This window comes from Diadema setosum, chromosome 21 (genome assembly GCF_964275005.1).
Source record: "Diadema setosum chromosome 21, eeDiaSeto1, whole genome shotgun sequence".
In the NCBI taxonomy this organism is placed as follows: Eukaryota; Metazoa; Echinodermata; class Echinoidea; order Diadematoida; family Diadematidae; genus Diadema; species Diadema setosum.
This window is the reverse complement of record NC_092705.1, coordinates 4501696-4521137: the sequence shown is the minus strand read 5'-3', so window position 1 is coordinate 4521137 and position 19442 is coordinate 4501696. Positions and strand designations below refer to the sequence as shown.

Genomic DNA, 19442 nt, shown 5'->3' with positions numbered 1-19442 from the left:
GGATTAGATGTAGAAGACACTTTCCTGAAGACCAAGGTAACTTCCGCTCCCAATATACCCTCTGAAAACACTGCGACATGTTGACTCTTGTTTGTGGACCATTATCAAATGGCCCGAAATGAAAACCCACGAGTCATGATGGGTCCGAGCAGTGCGTACCTTTTTGTTAACCGTGGGTTGTCACGTGAGTTATAAAAGTGAAAGGGAAACTTTTCCGGCCTTTCCCCACAGTTGACCAATTTCCCATCTTGATTGTGATGTTAACAGATTTCAGATCACACTACAAGCTTTATTAGGCCATAGGCACGCAAAGTATGGTATTGGTACAAAAGGGAGTCTGTTATATGCAGAGTCGCATCTTATTGTAAAATATGATCTAGCTGTAATTGTCATCCTCTTCTAGTGCCATCTACTTGGAGCTTATTGGAGGCAACCCCCGGACTAGAATGAAACAATTAAATAGAGTGGTACTAGGATATGCAGTAGAGAATGAAACGAGACATTTGCATGTACTTAATTATGCCATGACTCAAAAGAAACCCCGAAAGATATCTCAGTTCTTGACATAGAGTGATGTTAGATGATGACAATGATTATAACATACTATTAAATGTGCGTACTAAGTATTAACAACATTTGAATGTAATGTTATACAGTTGCAGCTTAGACTAAACAATATTGTGGTACTTTTCTTAAAAAGGAAAAAAATTCTTTAGATAAGAGTATAGTTTCAATTGATCTCCCCCTTTTAGAATCGCACCGCGATCCACTAATCTCTTGAGTGATGAACTTTCAAAGGTAATTGATAGAGCTGTAGGATTTTGTGTCATTTAATTGTTATTATAGTCTTTATATACTGAGCTTATAATTTATGAGTTTCTTTATTGTCATGGATGGACATCGCAAATATAACACTGCATAATTTGTGTGGAAACTTAATAGATGAAATGAAATGAAAATAAAAATGAGAGCATTCACCAGATTTTTACATTGTGCTTGTCCATAGTGTAACAACAAGGCGTTCGCTTTGAAATCTCTTAGAACATAACAAAGATCGGAGATGTCCTACATTGCATTTCAATATTTGTGATGGCGTGTTCCAAAATCAATGTCATATCAATGTCATCGTGTTGTCTACTAGGAAGAGCTATGCTCATGAATCGTTGATGCAAAAAAATCGTTGAGATCTTTGCAGAATGTCTGGATTCAAATCAGCCAGTTCTTCCCTCAAGCTTGTTCATTTTAGTGGACTCGGTGGTGGAGTCTCCTTCGTCTTGCCTATGCCAGTGGTGTGCCACCAGCATCCGCACGCCCTTCTGAAACTTCTTCAACCGAAAGGCGTAGATGAAGGGATTCACGCAACAGTTCAGGAAGACCATGATGACGGTAAACTGGTACCAGGCCCCAGAAAAGTTCAGTGGTCCCCCGAGATTGTATTGGAGGAAAGTGATCTGATTGGGCGTCCAGCAGATGACGTAGACGGCAAAGAGGATGCAGAGTGTCATGGTGATGTTTCGAGAGGGATGAACAACCTTGGATGAAGGATCACTCCTTAATGGTGTGTCGCTAGAATCATTGTTGGCATCGGGCGTGTCCCTGGGGCCCTTGCGATGGAGCGCATCTTTTTTCAACCCCATTTCCCTGATAATCTTGATGTAAACAAAAGCCATGATACATACAGGGACCACGAACACCAAGATGAAGTGAATGAGACCCAAACCAATGCCGGCACTTCTCGTCCACGTTGGCTGGGTATCGCATTCGCCCTCTCTCTGGGTGTACTTGAAGATGGGCGATACGTACTCGGTTAAAGGGGCACACAACCATACGATTGCGATCATGACCAACGCTCGCCTCTTGGTGAATATTTGGGAGTATTTGAAGGGATGCAGAACAGCGAAGTAGCGCTCGATGGACATGGTCGTCAGGTTCCATGTCGAAATGACGAAGCATGAGAAAAGAAAAAAGCGCGACCACCAAAATCTGCAGAGGAATTCGGCGGTTGATGAAGACAGGTGGAGGTAGCGTCCTTCGGGCGAAGCTGCGGTGTCACTCACAGTCGTCGCCCTCGCGTCCGGTGCCGAATCACTCTCAACGTCATACTCCATGATCGAAGAGCGGAACGCGTTGACCACTCCGAACGAGATGAGGAGTATGGAGGAGCAACAATCAATCAGGGCCTGACTGAAAATAAACGTGTTCACCCTGCTCTTCTGTTTGACAAGGAATCCGAACACGATCATCACCATCCCGTTCCCAACCAATCCGAAGATGCCGATGACGACGTACACAACGATGCCGAATATGATGGTCGACATCGACGGCTGTTCGGGAGGTCCCTCGGTAGTATTAGGAGACATCGCGGTGCGCTCCATGTTTCTGGGAACATAACAAAATTGATACGCCGTACGGGCCTATTTTATCATTATGTTTAATCATTAATGTAACACATACACGTATATAGGTCTACGTGTATTTAGGTACGTATAAATTACGTATAAATCATAAAAGTTTCATCGTAATGAAGTATATATATCGTTACAGCCATGATGAAGGTCCTAACGAGACCGAAAGCTCGACAATAACACGCACGTTGACCACTAGCTACGTCCATGATTGCTCTTCTTCTCGCACTGTATATATATATATATATATATATATATATATATATATATCAAGAGAGAGAGAGAGAGAGAGAGAGAGAGAGAGAGAGAGAGTGTGTGTGTGTGTGTGTGTGTGTGCGAGAAGGGGTGGGTCCCGACCGTGTACAGAACCAGTGTAGCTCTTTCACTATTTACTCGCGTTGTGTATATATATAAAAAATAATACACACACAAACATATATATATATATATATATATATATATATATATATATATATATATATATATATATATATTTATATGATTATGTATATATATATATATATATATGTATATACACATATATATATATTCATTGTTCAAAATACTTCATGTTTCTTGTCACTTTCACAGAAGAGGCAATTCACGATTACCATTTTCACTTAAAGTACAAATCCACATCTATAGTTTGAATTAACAGATAGAGCAGAATTGGACAAACACAATGGCAAACGTTTTATTAAAATCGGCCATGAAATATGAAAAAGTATAAAATGGAATTTTTAAGCTTCCCGTGTTTTCAGAAATAATCAATAAAAGCAACTGCTGTAATGATGTCATCACCTTACGAGTCTCCTCTTGCCCCGTGTGGAGGCGACTGTCTTTCTCTCTCTTCATTTCAACACGTTACGATATTAATTGTGTAGGGTACCAACACAGTTGTCAACCTAAAAGTTATCTGGAGCACTGTCCTTATTACAGTGAAATCCTATCCGCGATCTGTTTGTGGCTGGTAGGAGAGACACCTATAACAAAAATGATATAAGACATATAATGTAATTTTCTATAAATTTGAATCACTTGCATAGAGTAAGTTCGATATTACGAAAACCATCCAGCATAAACTTTTGAAATACATATGCGCGCTACTTTCATGAGACAAAACCTACCCCCCCCCCCCCATGAATAAGGAAAAAAGAAAAGAAAAGAAAAGAAGAATAATCAGGACTCACCTTAAGCCACTCACTCTAGTATCACGGGCAACCGAAGTGCTCTATATAGATAACCTGTATCGAAGATGAAAAGAGATATGTGTATCAGTGTGCGCCTTATCCCGCATTAAGATTATTAATGATAATGACGGTCTATAAGTGAGATGTTGCCTGTGACTGCCTTTAGTGCGCAAAAGCAAAAGCGCGTTTGATCGTATATACCAAGGCTCTTTATTTCAACCAAACCGGAGACGGATGCGGAAGACAGACCCAATGACGCGCTGTCAAATACGATCAAAATTGGCATAGATACAGAGTTAACTGTATGTCATGCGGTCGAGTTCTACCCGTATGTTAAAATGCCAGAAAAAAATTTCCAAAGTCTTAGCCTCAATATCTTTATGACCCTTTCGACGTGTTTTAGCTGGAACCAAGAGGGTGTTGTCATAGACGGTCCCAATATACAAGTGTATTAAGTTTTGTTCATTAGGGAATTCGTATATTTAGGCACTCTTTGGGCAGCCCTGACTTTGGCAAAAACAGCAAATAGACAGACAGACAGACAGAGACCAACATAAACATATAAACACACATACGAACACACACACACACACACACACACACACACACACACACTCCAGAAGAATCATGGATTTCCGAGGTGGCTAGGAATAACACTATTGTATATAGAATAGGCTATGTATAAACAATAGTTACAGAGGAATTTATTATCCATGATTTCACTAATGGCTATAGAAATAGTGCTTAATACCCCTCCCCCTCAAAAAAAAAAAAAAAATCGTTGAAACAAAACATGTCTACAATATTGCAGCAAATAATCCCCCCCCCCCCCGCGGCCGTTGCACATCAGCGCTGTATAGGCCTGGAGTTCGCGCGCTTCTGCGAACGTTGGCGAAGGCGTACTGTTTTCCGGACCTAAAATTTTATTGTGAATTGTCCCACTTCCTAAAGTGACAGGTTTATGTTCGTCTCTGTTCAGCTTTTTCTCTTTCGTTCTTCTTTGTTTCCTTCCTCTATCCTATCTCTGAGAATAGGCAGACTTTTATCATCTCTATCAACAAGTATAATAATACATATTAATCAAAATAACAATATGATTTAAGAAATAAGTTCTTCACCAACACTTATTCCCGTCATACCAATATAAACCTCTTTCCAATCTTTACTTCTTAATGTTCACCAGCTGAAATATGTTCTCACACTCAGTCTACAATTTCATCCTATATTTTCACATAAAACACCTTAAAATGTAGGCTACATAAGTAGTGGTCTATAAGGCCCAACAAGGAGGTACTCGACCAGTATACAAATAATGACTGCTATGAGGGGCACAGTTAAAATTATGGGCCCAACATGCCTAAGGTGATGTGAAAACCATAACTATGCCCGAAGCGAAGCTGAGGGCATAGTTCTGGTTTTCACATCACCGAGGGCCTACATAATTTTAAATGTGCCCTGAATATCAAGCAGTCATTATTTGTTTTATATACCGAAAATATAGATTCTTCTTATCTGATTAGTTAAAAGGTTACCTGAATTAAACAAGGACTAAAGCTATTTATTTACAGCACTCGAAATCAACGCTGATCGACAGCGAGGCGGGCGTATCATTGGTGCGTACATGAGCGATCTATGTGTACGGGGTTGCGACTGTCTCCAAACCTTTTTACAGGGCAGTTGATTCTATGCTCCGGGCACAGTAGATCATGACATCATTTTGATAAAAAATGGGGCACAGCTATTTTCATGACTCCACTTTTAACCAAGCAGATGAGAGGAATCTAAGGTATATAATACTGGCCGATACACTTTTCACACGCCATTGATTACAACAACATTGCTCGATAGCATAATTTCTTATATAGTGCACTATACCATGAATGACGTCACGGGCAGTATTTCAGAACAAACCTGGTGACATTAATTGTTATAGTGCATGACCTTCTCCGTAAGTATTCTTGAATACATGTACTTCATACAATATTATAACAAATCCATTGCATCTTACAAACAGCAACACAGCACAATGACACAGAACAGTAGGAACTATACAAAAATATAAAAAAGCAGTAAAACGTCTTATTAGTTCAGTCATGAGCCAACAGGTATAGTATCAGCCTGCGTAAGAAGAGTGCTAAGGCTACGGTCACAACTCAGAACGGCGACCGACCGATGTCTAGCCTGCTCGGTCGCCGCTGAAATTTTGGCACCGCCCAGCAGTTTTTGAAGATGTCGAGCATGTTATAAAGCACCAGCGATGCCCTGTCGATTTCCCGTCGGTCACCGGTCGATTTTAGGTTAAAAATTTGCTAAATATGGGGATTTTCTCCGCGCAGAGACTGAGCAGTCACCGAGCGATGCCGCATTGGCAACTGGACGATCTCCCACCAGCCACGGGCCGATTTTTACGAAATCGCTTAGCGACCAACGGGTGATGGAGAGGTCATCTACCGTGTCCCGTAGGCGTACCGGCGACCGCCCGGCGGTCTCTGCCGGAAGTTTCTCACGAGCTACCTGGGTTGATCTATATAATATGATTTGTGATGTGATAATCAATTGATTAATTAAGATAAAACTCGATGCCAAAGATCTCAGAGATGAATTACCAGCTACCAAACCTCAGTTGTGTGAAAGCACGGATAACTAGAAATTAGGAAATGAAACAAAAGGGAGGACATCCCAAGATGGAACAAAGATTAGAATAGATTACAATTTTCAAAATATCTTTGTTTGCTTCTATATTTAACAGTATTTTTCTATTCCTATATAATTTCATATTTTCATTTTCTTTCAGTGCTTCTGTCATTTTTTCTTTATCATTTTTAGTCCCTAAATCGCGCGACGGCGACCGCTCGATCTATTCCCTTGGTTTTCTTCTGTGCTTTTGCCATTTTTGTCTCTATTATTTTTATTCCCTAAATCGCTCGGCGGCGACCGCTCGATTAGGTCAGTGCCTGGGCGGTTGCCGCTCGGACACCGAGCGTATTTTGGACAGCGAGTGAAAAATGTTGGTCGCCGCTAAAATTTTAACTTCCGCGTTAGATCTTCAGCGGCGACCGACCGATGCTCTAAAAATCAATGGTGCCTGGTCCGTCACTGTCGTTGTCCGACCGAAATTGGCTAAGAACTAGCCGACCGGTCGCCAAGCAGGTTGATTTTGGGCATAAGAGAACAGGACAGCAGTCTAAAATCACCCTCAATGACTAAAACAAAAAAAGAAAGTGCGCCATCTATGTTTCAAAACCATCAATGCCACGTTTAAATAGAAGAGAATGAAATATAAGAGTTCCTTTTAATCTGAAGTTTTCTATTCCATTACAAGAAGTGTCGGTTATGCTCAACCATGTTACTTTTTAAACGCCGTTCAACTTTTGTTTTGCTTTGCTCATGATTTTTTTTTTTAACACAATGCATAATGTCAACAAAAAGGACAATTTGATAGGGACTCACAACTTTTTTTCAAGGGACCGGTCTGAGTAAATAGAGAGAACTGGAAAAGTTTGTGCAGACTTGTGTGCACGGCATTGCTCTGTGTGTATGAGACGAGAAAAAAAAAAGAGAAGACAGTACTTCTAACAAATCATTGAAATCAGTTAAAAGAAGAGAAAGAGTTGCCTAATTATGATATTGTTTTATATGGGTGCATGTCAGGAGCTCGACACCCACGAATCATACAGCTCACGAGTCGTACAGTCCATGAGCTCCACACTCGTAGGCCTTGTTTTCATAGTGTCGGACTCATGGGCCTTTTGCCTGGTGTTGGACTTGTGGGCTGTATGACTCATGTTTTTATTTTTGTTTTGTTTTGTTTTGTTTTTTCAATGTCGAACCCATGGGCCATTATGATTCGTGGGTGCCGTGCCGGTCTTGTGGGATGACCCCGTTACGTCAAATGGAACATTCTGTCCACACAAAATTCACTGTACATAATGAGTCTGACTTGAATGAATAAAATTAGAAAATAAAATTTCATGATAACGAATCTTAATGCTTGAAACACATTTACCAGCAGTGATTTCTTAGTTGTTTTTGGCAAATTTCACATCTCTCACACACAAAAAAAAACAACAACAAACATGTAAGTTTAACAATTTTAATCACTCAAAATCAAAATTGCACGCTATTGCGTGTTGCGTGTTAATCTTAAATAGCATTGATAGAGACGATATGGGATCATCGCAAGAGACCAACACCCACGAGTTATACGGTCCACGAGTTCGACACTGGAAAAAAAAAGTGTATGAGTCAGCCCATGAGTCATGCAGCCCATGAGTTGGACACTAGGCAAACAAGGTCCACGAGTTCGACTCTAAAAGCAAAATAGTTCCACGAGTTGGACACTATAGGCAAAAAACGGCCCACATTTCCCACGAGTTCGACATTACAGCATAATGTGTCAGGCTTGTGGCCCTTGTTTGGTTAGTGTTGAACTCATGGGCTTTATGGCTCGTGGGCTGCATGATTTGTGAGTGTCGAACTCGTTTTATTTGAGTGACTATTTTACAAATTTGATTGACAAAAGTTTGAAATCTTAACTAAAATTGTGGTTCAGTTGTTCTCCTAATCTGTTTTTGAGAATAATTTGCTATATCCGCAAGTATTCTTGTCTTCTCTTTTCTATATTTTGGACCTAAGTTGTATCTGTGCTCCTTATCTTGGTCTTTACACTCGGTTTCAGTACTGGTACCCACGCTTAACAAGCTTGATCATGCGAACGTTTCATCTTATGTCTTTATAATTTTTACTTAGATTAAAACTTCCATAGATCGACCACCATGCTCTATCTGTTTGAAATATTTCCTTGTGCATCGTAGAATGATATTTTGTATGATTTTATTTCGCTATGTTTGATATAATCTTTATTGAGAAATATGAAAAAGATTGTCATTGAAATTAAATTGAAATAAGCACTTTCCAAGTTATGGGAATTATCAGAGTGAACACTTCCTTCACAATATACAGAGACATTCTGGACAACAGCTATTTTGATGTCCTTGTGAAAAAAAAAATGAAACTTTGTTTTATAAATTTCTACATTACATCCGCACTTTTGAGTTTAATGTCTGTTGGAAAAAAAAAACCAACAACAACCAAGAACACACAACTGCAACATAGAATAAGGAGTCTTCTTACCGTTACTTTCATCGGTGGTCTTGACACCTCTTCACTGGAACGCATCAGTCTGACAGGTGGAAAAAAATGTTTACTAGATTGTAAGAGCTTTTGCAGCACTTGATCCTATGTAAGCGTCTTCAGTGGTCTTCTGACAATTACATCCAACGACAATCTGCTACTTGTAGGCCTTACAGGCAGTCCTCCTTAAAGCTCGTGGTAGTGTTACAAAGTTATGACAAGATCTTCACCGTCGATCCTTGATAAATAAAAAAGAAGCGTATAGGATTGATCCACCTATAGCCACTGCTAGTAGCATGACTCTATTAGGGTTAGGCGATCATTATGGCATCGATAATGACGCTCATGATTTCAATCCGTAATCTTCTTTTCCGGAAGACACACACACACATACACACACACACACACACACACAGGACAGTAGAGACTACTTTAGTATTTTGTCACTTGAAGGGGTTCTCCCAACAATTTTGTTCCCATTCCTCTAAAACACTCTTTACAATATATCATCGAAACAACAACCCTCTTTCTAAACCTACACAATAATCCTTAGCTTAGAAGGCTTGCCTGTCGGTCAGCAAATGAGACACAATGCCAATTTAAATTTTATTTTGAGGATGTTATTGAAAGTTCTTTGTCTATAGAAAAGTAAAAAAAAAAATATTATAAATTACAGTCTAAGATGATCTGAAGTACTGACGTAGAAGACGGTATCAAAAGCCCTTCGAATACTCTCCAGTGCTCTCGGTATCATTTTTGAAAGCGATAACTAAACACTAAAACACAATGTCAATTCGTATAATAATAATACGTATTCGTTACATCAGGACAGTCTATACATAACTGAAGTATAACCATAAGGAAATAGACCTGTAGATTAATACGTATTCGTTACGTTAGGACAGTCTATACATAACTGAAGTATAACCATAAGGATATAAACCTGTAGATTGACTCAGAGATCTCCCAAGACTCTTCATTGTAAACACTGCATATATGATAAAGGATCACGCTGTTCTTTGTGTAAAAACCAGCCATCGGCTCAAAGAATACCTTCAAATTGAAATATACAAAATATACAAATACATCATAAATATAGTATACGTGTAGGTCTGAGTGATAATGATAGCAATAATATTAAATGATAATACAGTCAAATCTGTTCTCACTCTTAAAACATCCGAGTCAGAACTGACCCGGAACTGGGTCCGTTGGGGTCATACACCGTTCCGGGTCAGAAATGACAAGGAATGTGGTCAGATATGACCCATTCAGAGTCATGAATCGTGTCAGGATGACCCCATTCGGGATCTTCATGACCAAATTCCAAGTCATTTCTGACCCGGAACGGTGTATGACCCCAACGGACCCAGTTCCGGGTCAGTTCTGACTCGGGTCTTTTTAGAGTGTAGCGACCACCTCTCTATATCCTGTACTGTTGACAAAAGAAAGAACAACTCATATGTTAGTTTCGTGTTTATCCTTTTGAGGGATTTTTGTAGAAGCCTGACTATCCTTTTGTATGATCTCCGCAACTAATGAAAGTCTTCTGCATGACAATATGTTTCATTAGGAATACAATTCTGCGAAGCATTCAGTAAAAATCGCCATGTAGCTCAAAAATCAACAATACATTGTATATATTTGTGTGGATTTATGCTGTACTTCCCTAGAACTCTTCCAAATACTTCAGCTCAATATATTCGATATGCCTGGGATCTAACGTCAAATGAACTAGTTTTCAGTGAACAGCGCCATCAAATGTTTGATAAAGAAAAAGACGTGAGTTTGATAGGAAATGGGTTCCAGTGCCAAGGAAAGTTTTGTAAGCAAACAGGAAGGAGGAAGAAAGAAGGTTAAAAGAGCAGAAAGAGCAGAAAGAAGCGGATCTTGTGGTCATGTGTGATTGAACTTGGCACAACAATGGTGACATTTGCTTGATTTCATTTAATTGCCCTGTTGCTGTCTTTATCAATGCTGGTATTCAACATGAATCACCTTAATGGAAGAGTCTCTGTCATCCCCCCCCCAAAAAAAAAAAATCGCCTATTTTCGAATTTTATTTATAATTTATATTTATATTTTTATATTTTCGAAGCAAATATGACAGTAAAAATAATACACAAAACAACAACAACAACAACAACAACAACAACAACAACAACAACAACAACCATTAATAGCCTTTAGGAATAAAAATACGCAACGTAATAAGACAACAGTAGTCTAGATAGTAATACAATGATCCTCCAGATGACCGAGGAAAAAAAATCCAGTTTTCCAGTCTTTTTTGTTCTATCCTTAATGTCGTGATCAACACGATTTATTATCATTTCTGTTGTTGTTTTTATTTGATTTATTGGTTTCTGCATCATTTTTGTACATGTACATGTACATGTACACACATTTTTGATAGGACACACATACGTACATATACGTTGTTCAAATAATAATTTTTGTCTCCATTGAATTCATGCTGTATCTCAAAAGAGTATAAGGCGATACTATGAATTTTACAATTCTAAGGTCTACAGCATAAGCGTAGCTTGATTTGCTTGCAACCCTTGTACATGATACATAATACATCGACCAGTTATCACCATAACAACTGTGTGTGTAGATGTATCTTTTTTGCTTTGTTTTTCAATCCGACAACGTACAAGAATTTGTGCTATTAGGGAGCTTTAGATTTTAGACGCACGGACGTTCAAAGGAAAAAAACATGTTCTGAGCGTGCGCAGTAGCGCGCGTAAAGTCAATCTATTTTTAGCTTGCGTCGCCTGAGTTTTTCACTACGCGTACTGGGCTATTTTCACGTCCGCACAGTTTGCGACGTAGATAGCTTCATCATGCACTGATCATAATAGGGGCGCGATTTTATTTTTTATACGTTGCGTCCCAGCGTAATCTAAAGCTACTTTTCCACACGACGCAGGGAGAGGAGAACGTCCAGCGCAAGCGTCGGCTCAAACGTCCGCGCGTCAAAATCTAAAGCTCCCTATTATTTCCGACGAGAAGTAGGAAATAAATTGAAAGTGAAATTGATGCCTGCGTGGAGATAGATTGTCCATATTACTATCATTATCGTATAGTTCTTCTGTTTCTTTTTGGCTTCAGGGGGAACTTTTCACAGATTGATTATCAAGAAAGATCCAAATATAATGTTTGCACCCTATAAAGAAGAATAGTCACAAAGATGTCTCTGTGCTGATTTATAGCGTCTTTACTCTATTCATCACTTTCCCCTCATTTCAATGACGTAACATCTCCGGGGAGGGGCCGATCCGTTTTCACGATGGAGGGGGGGGGGGGGGGGTTGGTGAGGGGTGAGAGTGTGAGATGGGGTATCCCCCTCCAAGAGGGCGACTTTGCATTTTTCAGACCTGAAATTTAACGATCTGGTATACACTTTTGGTAACATTTGGGGATTTTTTAATTTCTTATCAGAGAAAGTTACATTTGAATAACTATAAATCGCGGTACTGAGTATCTCAGCTCTTGATCAGCACGCTTTTTGGCGGAATACTTGAAAAATAAATTTTATCAGAAAAGTACGAAAAGTAGAATAAGTCTGTCATCTATGGAGGGAGAGGGGGGGGGGGGGGTGGGTTAAGGATCCCCTTCCACATGAGGACGCTTACGCATTTTTATGATTGCAATTCGTAAATATGACAAACGCGAGAGCGTATCGCCAGTGCATGGAAGGGGACCTAACGTGGGAAGGTGTTGGAGAGGGCATCCCCTCCGGAGCACGAGCAAGTTGACGAGGGGAATGTCTTGCATTTTCAGAATTGAAACTCAACAATCTTGGCTCACTTTGAGTGATATACTTGGACAATTTTCTATTCAAAAAAAAGCTAGAAAATTTTCCACATCAAGGGAATTACTAGGGGGAGACCCCCCCCCCCCCGATAACCCCAACAACAATAACAACTAAACAACAGGACACTTAGAATAAGTATTGAAAATAGGAAATGTGACAGGATTAGATATAGAAGAGACTTTACCAAAGACCAAGGTAATTTCTGCTCCCTATGTACTATGAAAACATTGCCACATAACATATTCCTATTGACTCTTGTTTGCGGACCATTATCAGATGGCCTGAAATGAACACCGACAAGAGTCATGATGGGTCCGAGCAGTGTTTACCTTTCTGATAAACTTCCTGGGTTGTCACGTGAGTTATAAAAGTGAAAGGAAAACTTTCCCCGGTCTTTCCCCACAGTTGACCAATTTCCCATCGCGATGATGATGTTAACAGATTTCAGATCACACTACAAGCTTTATTAGGTCATAGGCACGTAAAGTATGGTATTGGTACAAAAAGGAGTCTGTTATGTGCATAGTCGCATCTCATTGTGAAATAATGTGATCTAGCTGTAATCCTCATCCTTTTCTATTGCTATGTACTTGGAGGCAACACCAGGACTAGAATTAAATCAATCGATAGAGTGGTAATAGGACATTGTAGGATATGCAATAGAAAATGAAACGAGACATTTTCGTGTATATATTATGTCTTGACTCAAAACAAAACAAAAAACAACAACTAATATACATGTATCGCAGTTTTGAACATGGAGTGATGTTAGATGATGACGATGATTATAACATGCTACATTCTACATGCTACATAACAACATTCAAATGTAATGTTACACAGTTGCAGTTTAGACTAACGAAAATATACCACTTTTCTGTTAAAAAAAATAGTTTCTATTGATCTCTCCTTTTCAGAATCTCACAACGATCCACCAGTTGCTTGAGTGATCTGCTTTCATGGGTGATTTGACAGAGTCGCTGGTTAGGAGAGCATTCACTTTTTACATTGTACTTATCCATAGAGTGTAACAACGAGGCGTTCTTTTCGAAATCTCTTAGAACATCAATCAAAGATCGGAGATGTCCTACATTACATTTCACTTTTTGTGATGGCGTGTTCCAGAAGGTACGTCATAATAATGTCACCATACTGCCTGACAGGAAGCGCTGTGCTAAAAAATCTTCGAAGCAATAAAATCGTTGAGATCTTTACAGAATGTCTGGATTCAAATCAGCCAGTCCTTCCCTCAAGCTTGTTCATTTTAGTTGACTCGTCGGTGGAGTCCCTTCGTCTTGCCTGTGCCAGTGGCGTGCCACCAGCGTCAGCATCCCCTTCTGAAACTTCTTAAACCGAAAGGCGTAGATGAAGGGATTCACGCAACAGTTCAGGAAGACCATGATGACAGTAAACTGGTACCAGGCCCCAGAAAAGTTCAGTGGTCCCCCGAGATTGTATTGGAGGAAGGTGATCTGATTGGGCGTCCAGCAGATGACGTAGACGGCAAAGAGGATGCAGAGTGTCATGGTGATGTGTCGAGAGGGATGAACAACCTTGGATGCAGGATCACCCCTTAATGGTGTGTCGCCAGAATCATTATTAGCATCGGGCGTGTCCCTGGGGCCGTTGCGATGGAGCGCATATTTTTTCAACCCCATTTCCCTGATAATCATAATGTAGGCAAAAGCCATGATACATACAGGGACCATGAATACCAAGATGAAGTGAATGAGACCCAAACCAATGCCGGCACTTCTCGTCCACGGGGGCTGGGTATCGCATTCGCCCTCTCTCTGGGTGTACTTGAAGATGGGCGATACGTACTCGGTTAAAGGGGCACACAGCCATACGATTGCGATCATGACCAACGCTCGCCTCTTGGTGAATATTTGGGAGTATTTGAAGGGATGCAGAACAGCGAAGTAGCGCTCGATGGACATGGTCGTCAGGTTTCATGTCGAAATGACGAAGCATGAGAAGAGAAAAAAGCGCGACCACCAAAACCTGCAGAGGAATTCGGCGGTTGATGAAGACAGGTGGAGGTAGGGTCCTTCGAGCGAAGCTGCGGTGTCACTCACAGTCGCAGCCCTTGCGTCCGGTGCGGCCGAATCACTCTCGACGTCGTAGGCCATGATCGAAGTGCGAAACGCGTTGACCACTCCGAACGCGATGAGGAGTATGGAGGAGCAACAATCAATCAGGGCCTGACTGAAAATAAACGTGTTCACCCTGCTCTTCTGTTTGACGAGGAATCCTAACACGACCATCACCATCCCGTTTCCAACCAATCCGAAGATGCCGATGACGACGTACACAACGATACCGAATATGATGGTCGACATCGACGACTGTTCGGGAGGTCCCTCGGTAGTATTAGGAAACATAGTGGTGTGCTCCATGTTTCTGGGAACAAAACAACATTGGTAACCAGTAGGCCTATTATATTGTTACGTATAAACATTAATGAAATACATACACTTAGGTCTACATGTATTATAGTTACTTATAAATTACGTATAAATCATAAAAGTGTCATCGAAATGAAGTTATGTATGTATATATGTATATATATATATATATATATATATATGTGGGTGTGTGTGTGTGTGTGTGTATTGTTCAAAAGACGTCATCTTTCTTGTCACTATCACAGAGGAGATAAGTCACGATTATTTCACTTAAAGTACAAATCAACATCTATACTTTAAATTAATAGATAGAGCTGAATTGGACCAACACAATGGCAGAGGTTCTATTGAAATCAGCCCTAAAATATAGGAAAGTTATGGAAAGCGCCGTAATGATGTCATCACCTTACGAGTCTCCTATTGCCCCGTGTGGAGGCGACTGTCTTTCTCTCTCTTTATTTCAACACGTTACGATATTAATTGTGTAGGGTACCAACACAGTTGTCAACCTAAAAGCTATCTGGAACACTGTCCTAATTGCAGTGAAATCCCATCTGCGTTCTGTTTGTGGATGGTAGGAGAGACACGCATTATATGAATCAGACAAACACCATAACGACATAACAAATTTATGACGGAAAATGTATTTTATCTTTAAATTTGAATAACTTGCATTAGAATAAGTTCGATATTACGAAAGCCATCGAACCTAAACTTGTAAAATATATGTAGGCCTACACGTTATTTCTAAACAAAATCTAAAATCTAAACAAAAAAGGAAAAGAAATTGAAAAAGAAGAAGAACTTAAGCCGCTCACTTTAGTATCGTGGGCAACCGAAATGCTAGGTGGATACAGATAACCTGTATCGAGAATGAAAAGAGATATGTGTATCTGTGTACGTCCTATTCCGCATTAAGACTATTCACGATAGCGAAAATATGTAATTACAGATGATAACGGTCTACAGTGAGATACTGATCGTGACTAACTGCGCTGAAGTATAAAGGGTGTTTGCTCGTATATAAGCTCTCAACTTCCATCAAACCGGTGACGGATGCGGAAGACAGACCCAATGACGCGCTGTCAAGTACGATGAGAATTGGGATAATGGTACTCCAGGGTTAACGGTATGCGGTCGAGTTCTATGTTAAAATGCCAGAAAAATTTCCAAAGTCTTAGCCTCAATATTTTGATTACCCTTTCGACGTGTTTTACCTGGAACCAAGAAGGTGTTGTCATGGACGGTCCCATTAGGGAATTCGTAGACACTCTATGGGTAGCCCTGACTTTGGCAAAAACAGCAAATAGACAGACAGACAGACAGGCAGAGACCAACATAAACGCACACACAAACACGCACACACATACACACACTCCAGAAGAATCATGGATTTCCGAGGTGGCAGGAATAACAATAATATAGAACATAAACAACAGTTACAGAGGAATTATCTCTGATTTCACTAATGGCTATAGAAACAGTGCATAATAACCCCTAAAAAATCGTTGAAATGAAAAAAAAAATGCCTACAATACGATCAATATACCGCTGCAATGCCCTTCGTACCCCCCCCCCCCCCCAATACTGTTTTCCGGACATTCCTAAAATTTTATTGTGAATTGTCCCACTTCCTAAAGTGACAGGTTTACGTTCGTCTCTGTTCAGCTTTTTTTTTTCTTTCTTTCTTCTCTGTTTCCTTTCTCTATCCTATCACTGAGAATATGCAGACTTCTATCATCTCTATAAACAAATATCATAATACATAATACTTAATCAAAACAATAATATGTTTTAACAATAAGTTCTTCACCAATTCTTACTCCCGTCATGGCAATATAAACCACTTTCCTATATTTGCGCCACTCTCAATACAGCTGTCAGTGCTTCCTTGTAGTTTCTTACATAACAGAGACACGATACTTTCATGTTTAACATCCTTTGAAAGGATGTTACCTTTATGATACAACTGCAAACATGATTTTTCAAATCTGAATAAAATGTGACGCTGTCGTATAGAATTCATAGTTCCACGTTGTGGATACCTCGACGGTTTCTCAACTTAAATCAATAAATGTTGAAAGCAATCAATGCGGAATTTAAAGCATCAATGCTGATAGTAGAATTTTTTTTTTTTCAAACGTAATTTACTTTTGAGTCAACAGCTTTCTTTTTCCACTACTGAATTTACCTTTAAAACTCGGTATTTATCATGCATTTTTATGAAGAAGTCTCCATGTTGGAGATCTGTTACAAATTTTGGCGTTATTTTTTTACATGGTTGTTTTCAAGATTGATTTGCAAAAAGAAAGTTTCCTTAAAATCAATTTGGAGATTTGTGATTGATGAAACTATTTAAAGCATAGATTTTCCAGTTTTTCGTGTGTGCTTTTTGTCATCGTAACAGCTTTGACATGAGAACAATTTTTTTTTTAAATTCCTAAACGATCTTCATGATCCAAATGTGGTCTGAAAATTCGCATATGGGGTAAAATATGTGTATAAACACACCAACTGGATATAATAGGTACATTGGCATTTATGTATTTTGGTCTTCTTCAGCACATTGTTTTTTTTTCAGCATGTATGGTTTATCCGAATATTGAGATTTATAAGTGTTCAGACTTTCAAAGAGGGTTTTTTTTTTCTCACGTTTTGGAAATGTTCTTTTCATTGATTTTTTATTGTCATTAAGAGTTAGTTATTCATTTTGTGATAGGAACTTTCCTGCATAGTTTCACACAGCTGCATTTACCAACGAATATCGAGGAGGGGGATTCATTTCATTGAGGCATGTAGGCCCTACATAATTCTCATACAACACTATTCTTTTTTTCTTGTAAATTCGTCATCATGCAAAGAAGGATTATAGAATACTATTGGTGATATTGATACCCTAAACAAGAAAACCAATCTACCTAAACAAGGTCTTAATGTCTTCTTTATGGTATTTTACTCCCTTTATCAAAAGACATGATAATCTCTGGAATAATGTTGGTACCATTTTACTTTTTTTCTCTTATCTAGATAATATAAATCTAAAATGCGTTATATGCATAATGCTGAAGACGGGACCATTTCCCTGCATTTAGGTACACAGAAGATGTAAAGTCCTCAATGAGACCCCCCCCCCCCCCATGACAAATTGTTTTACTCGTATGACACTGAATGCTGTGTCTTTTAAAACTTGAATTGTTGAAATATTGTTTAATATCCATATTTCAAGATGTCTTTAAGCGTACATGATTGATTCGTGCGCGCGTCTGAAATATTATGCAAAGTCATAATTCACACAGATTATAGAATACAAACAGTTAAAAACAAGTATACCTTGTTTTAATTTCGCGTCACAAAGGAGGGAAACTCAAATCTTACATTAATTTTCCATTTTGAGCGAAGAGATATTGATATTTTGTGAGTTTTCACAGAATAAAGAATATTTGTATACATTAGTAATTTGGCTGCAATAAAGTGCTAAGCCACAAATTCGAAATGTGACTTGAAAAATCCTCTTTGTAGTAAATTTCTCCAAGACACTATTCAATCTTGAGTATGTAAAGGTTCATATAGGAAAAAATTGGCCTTCTCGAGTAATTAACCTGATTTATGGAGTTTTTTCAAACTTTCAAAAACCATTATCTCAAAATGAACATTGTGTGGGTTAGCACTATTATTGCACCGACCCCTTCAAATGATAAGATAACCAAACCATATCGACACTACCTTTTAACTTTCATCTCTTTTGCCCCAAAGTGGTTGTCCCTGTCTTCCATGTCCCTCATGTTGGTTGCCGAGATATTGAGATGCTGAGACTTTGGTGGGGTTTCCTTGTCTCTATCCCTCCCCCTGCTTCTTCAAAATTGCCCTGCCTGGCTTCTTTTCCTCCATCTATTCCATGCTTTCCTTCTGTGCTTTTGTCATTTTATCTGTATCATTTTTATTCTCTAAATTGCTCGGCGGCGACCGCTCGATTAGGTCAGTGCCTGGGCGGTTGCCGCTCGGACACCAAGCGTATTTTGGACAGCGAGTGAAAACTGGTCGGTTGCTGCTAAGATTTTAACTCCGCGTTAAATATTCAGCGGCGACCGAACGATGCCCTAAAACTCGGTGGTGCCTGGTCGGTCATTGTCGTTGTCCGACCGAAATTGGCTAAAAACTCGCCGACCGGTCGCCGAGCAGGCTGATTAGGGTTCTGTGAACTCTATGAAGTTCTGTGGTTGTGACCGTAGCCTTAGAGTACAGGACAGCAGTCTAATCATCCTCAATGACTAAAACCAGAAAAAAGAAAGTGCGCCATTTATGTTTCCAAACCATCAATGCCACGTGCAAATTGAAGAGAATGAAATAAAAGAGTTCCTTTTAATCTGACGTTTTCTATTCCATTTCGCGAAGTGTCGGTTACGCTCAATTATGTTACTTTTTATACGCCGTTCAACTTTGTTTTGCTTTGCTCATGATTTTTTTAAACACAATGCAAAATGTC

General features: G+C 39.4%; 1 protein-coding gene and 1 pseudogene across 1 annotated transcript; both read right to left on the bottom strand.

Moving 5' to 3' along the window:
* Positions 1-1211: 1211 nt before the first annotated feature.
* LOC140244829 (kappa-type opioid receptor-like) lies at positions 1212-2375 on the bottom strand. The gene has a single exon (XM_072324441.1). The coding sequence runs from the start codon at positions 2373-2375 to the stop codon at positions 1212-1214; it is 1164 nt and encodes a 387-aa protein (XP_072180542.1).
* An 11409-nt stretch (positions 2376-13784) lies between these two features.
* On the bottom strand, positions 13785-14950 carry LOC140244828 (kappa-type opioid receptor-like; annotated as a pseudogene).
* Between the last annotated feature and the right edge of the window lie 4492 nt (positions 14951-19442).

What these genes read in the sequence shown, in the direction of transcription:
- LOC140244829 (XM_072324441.1), bottom strand. Translation starts at nt 2,375, where the DNA reads ATGGAGCGCACCGCGATGTCTCCTAATACTACCGAGGGACCTCCCGAA.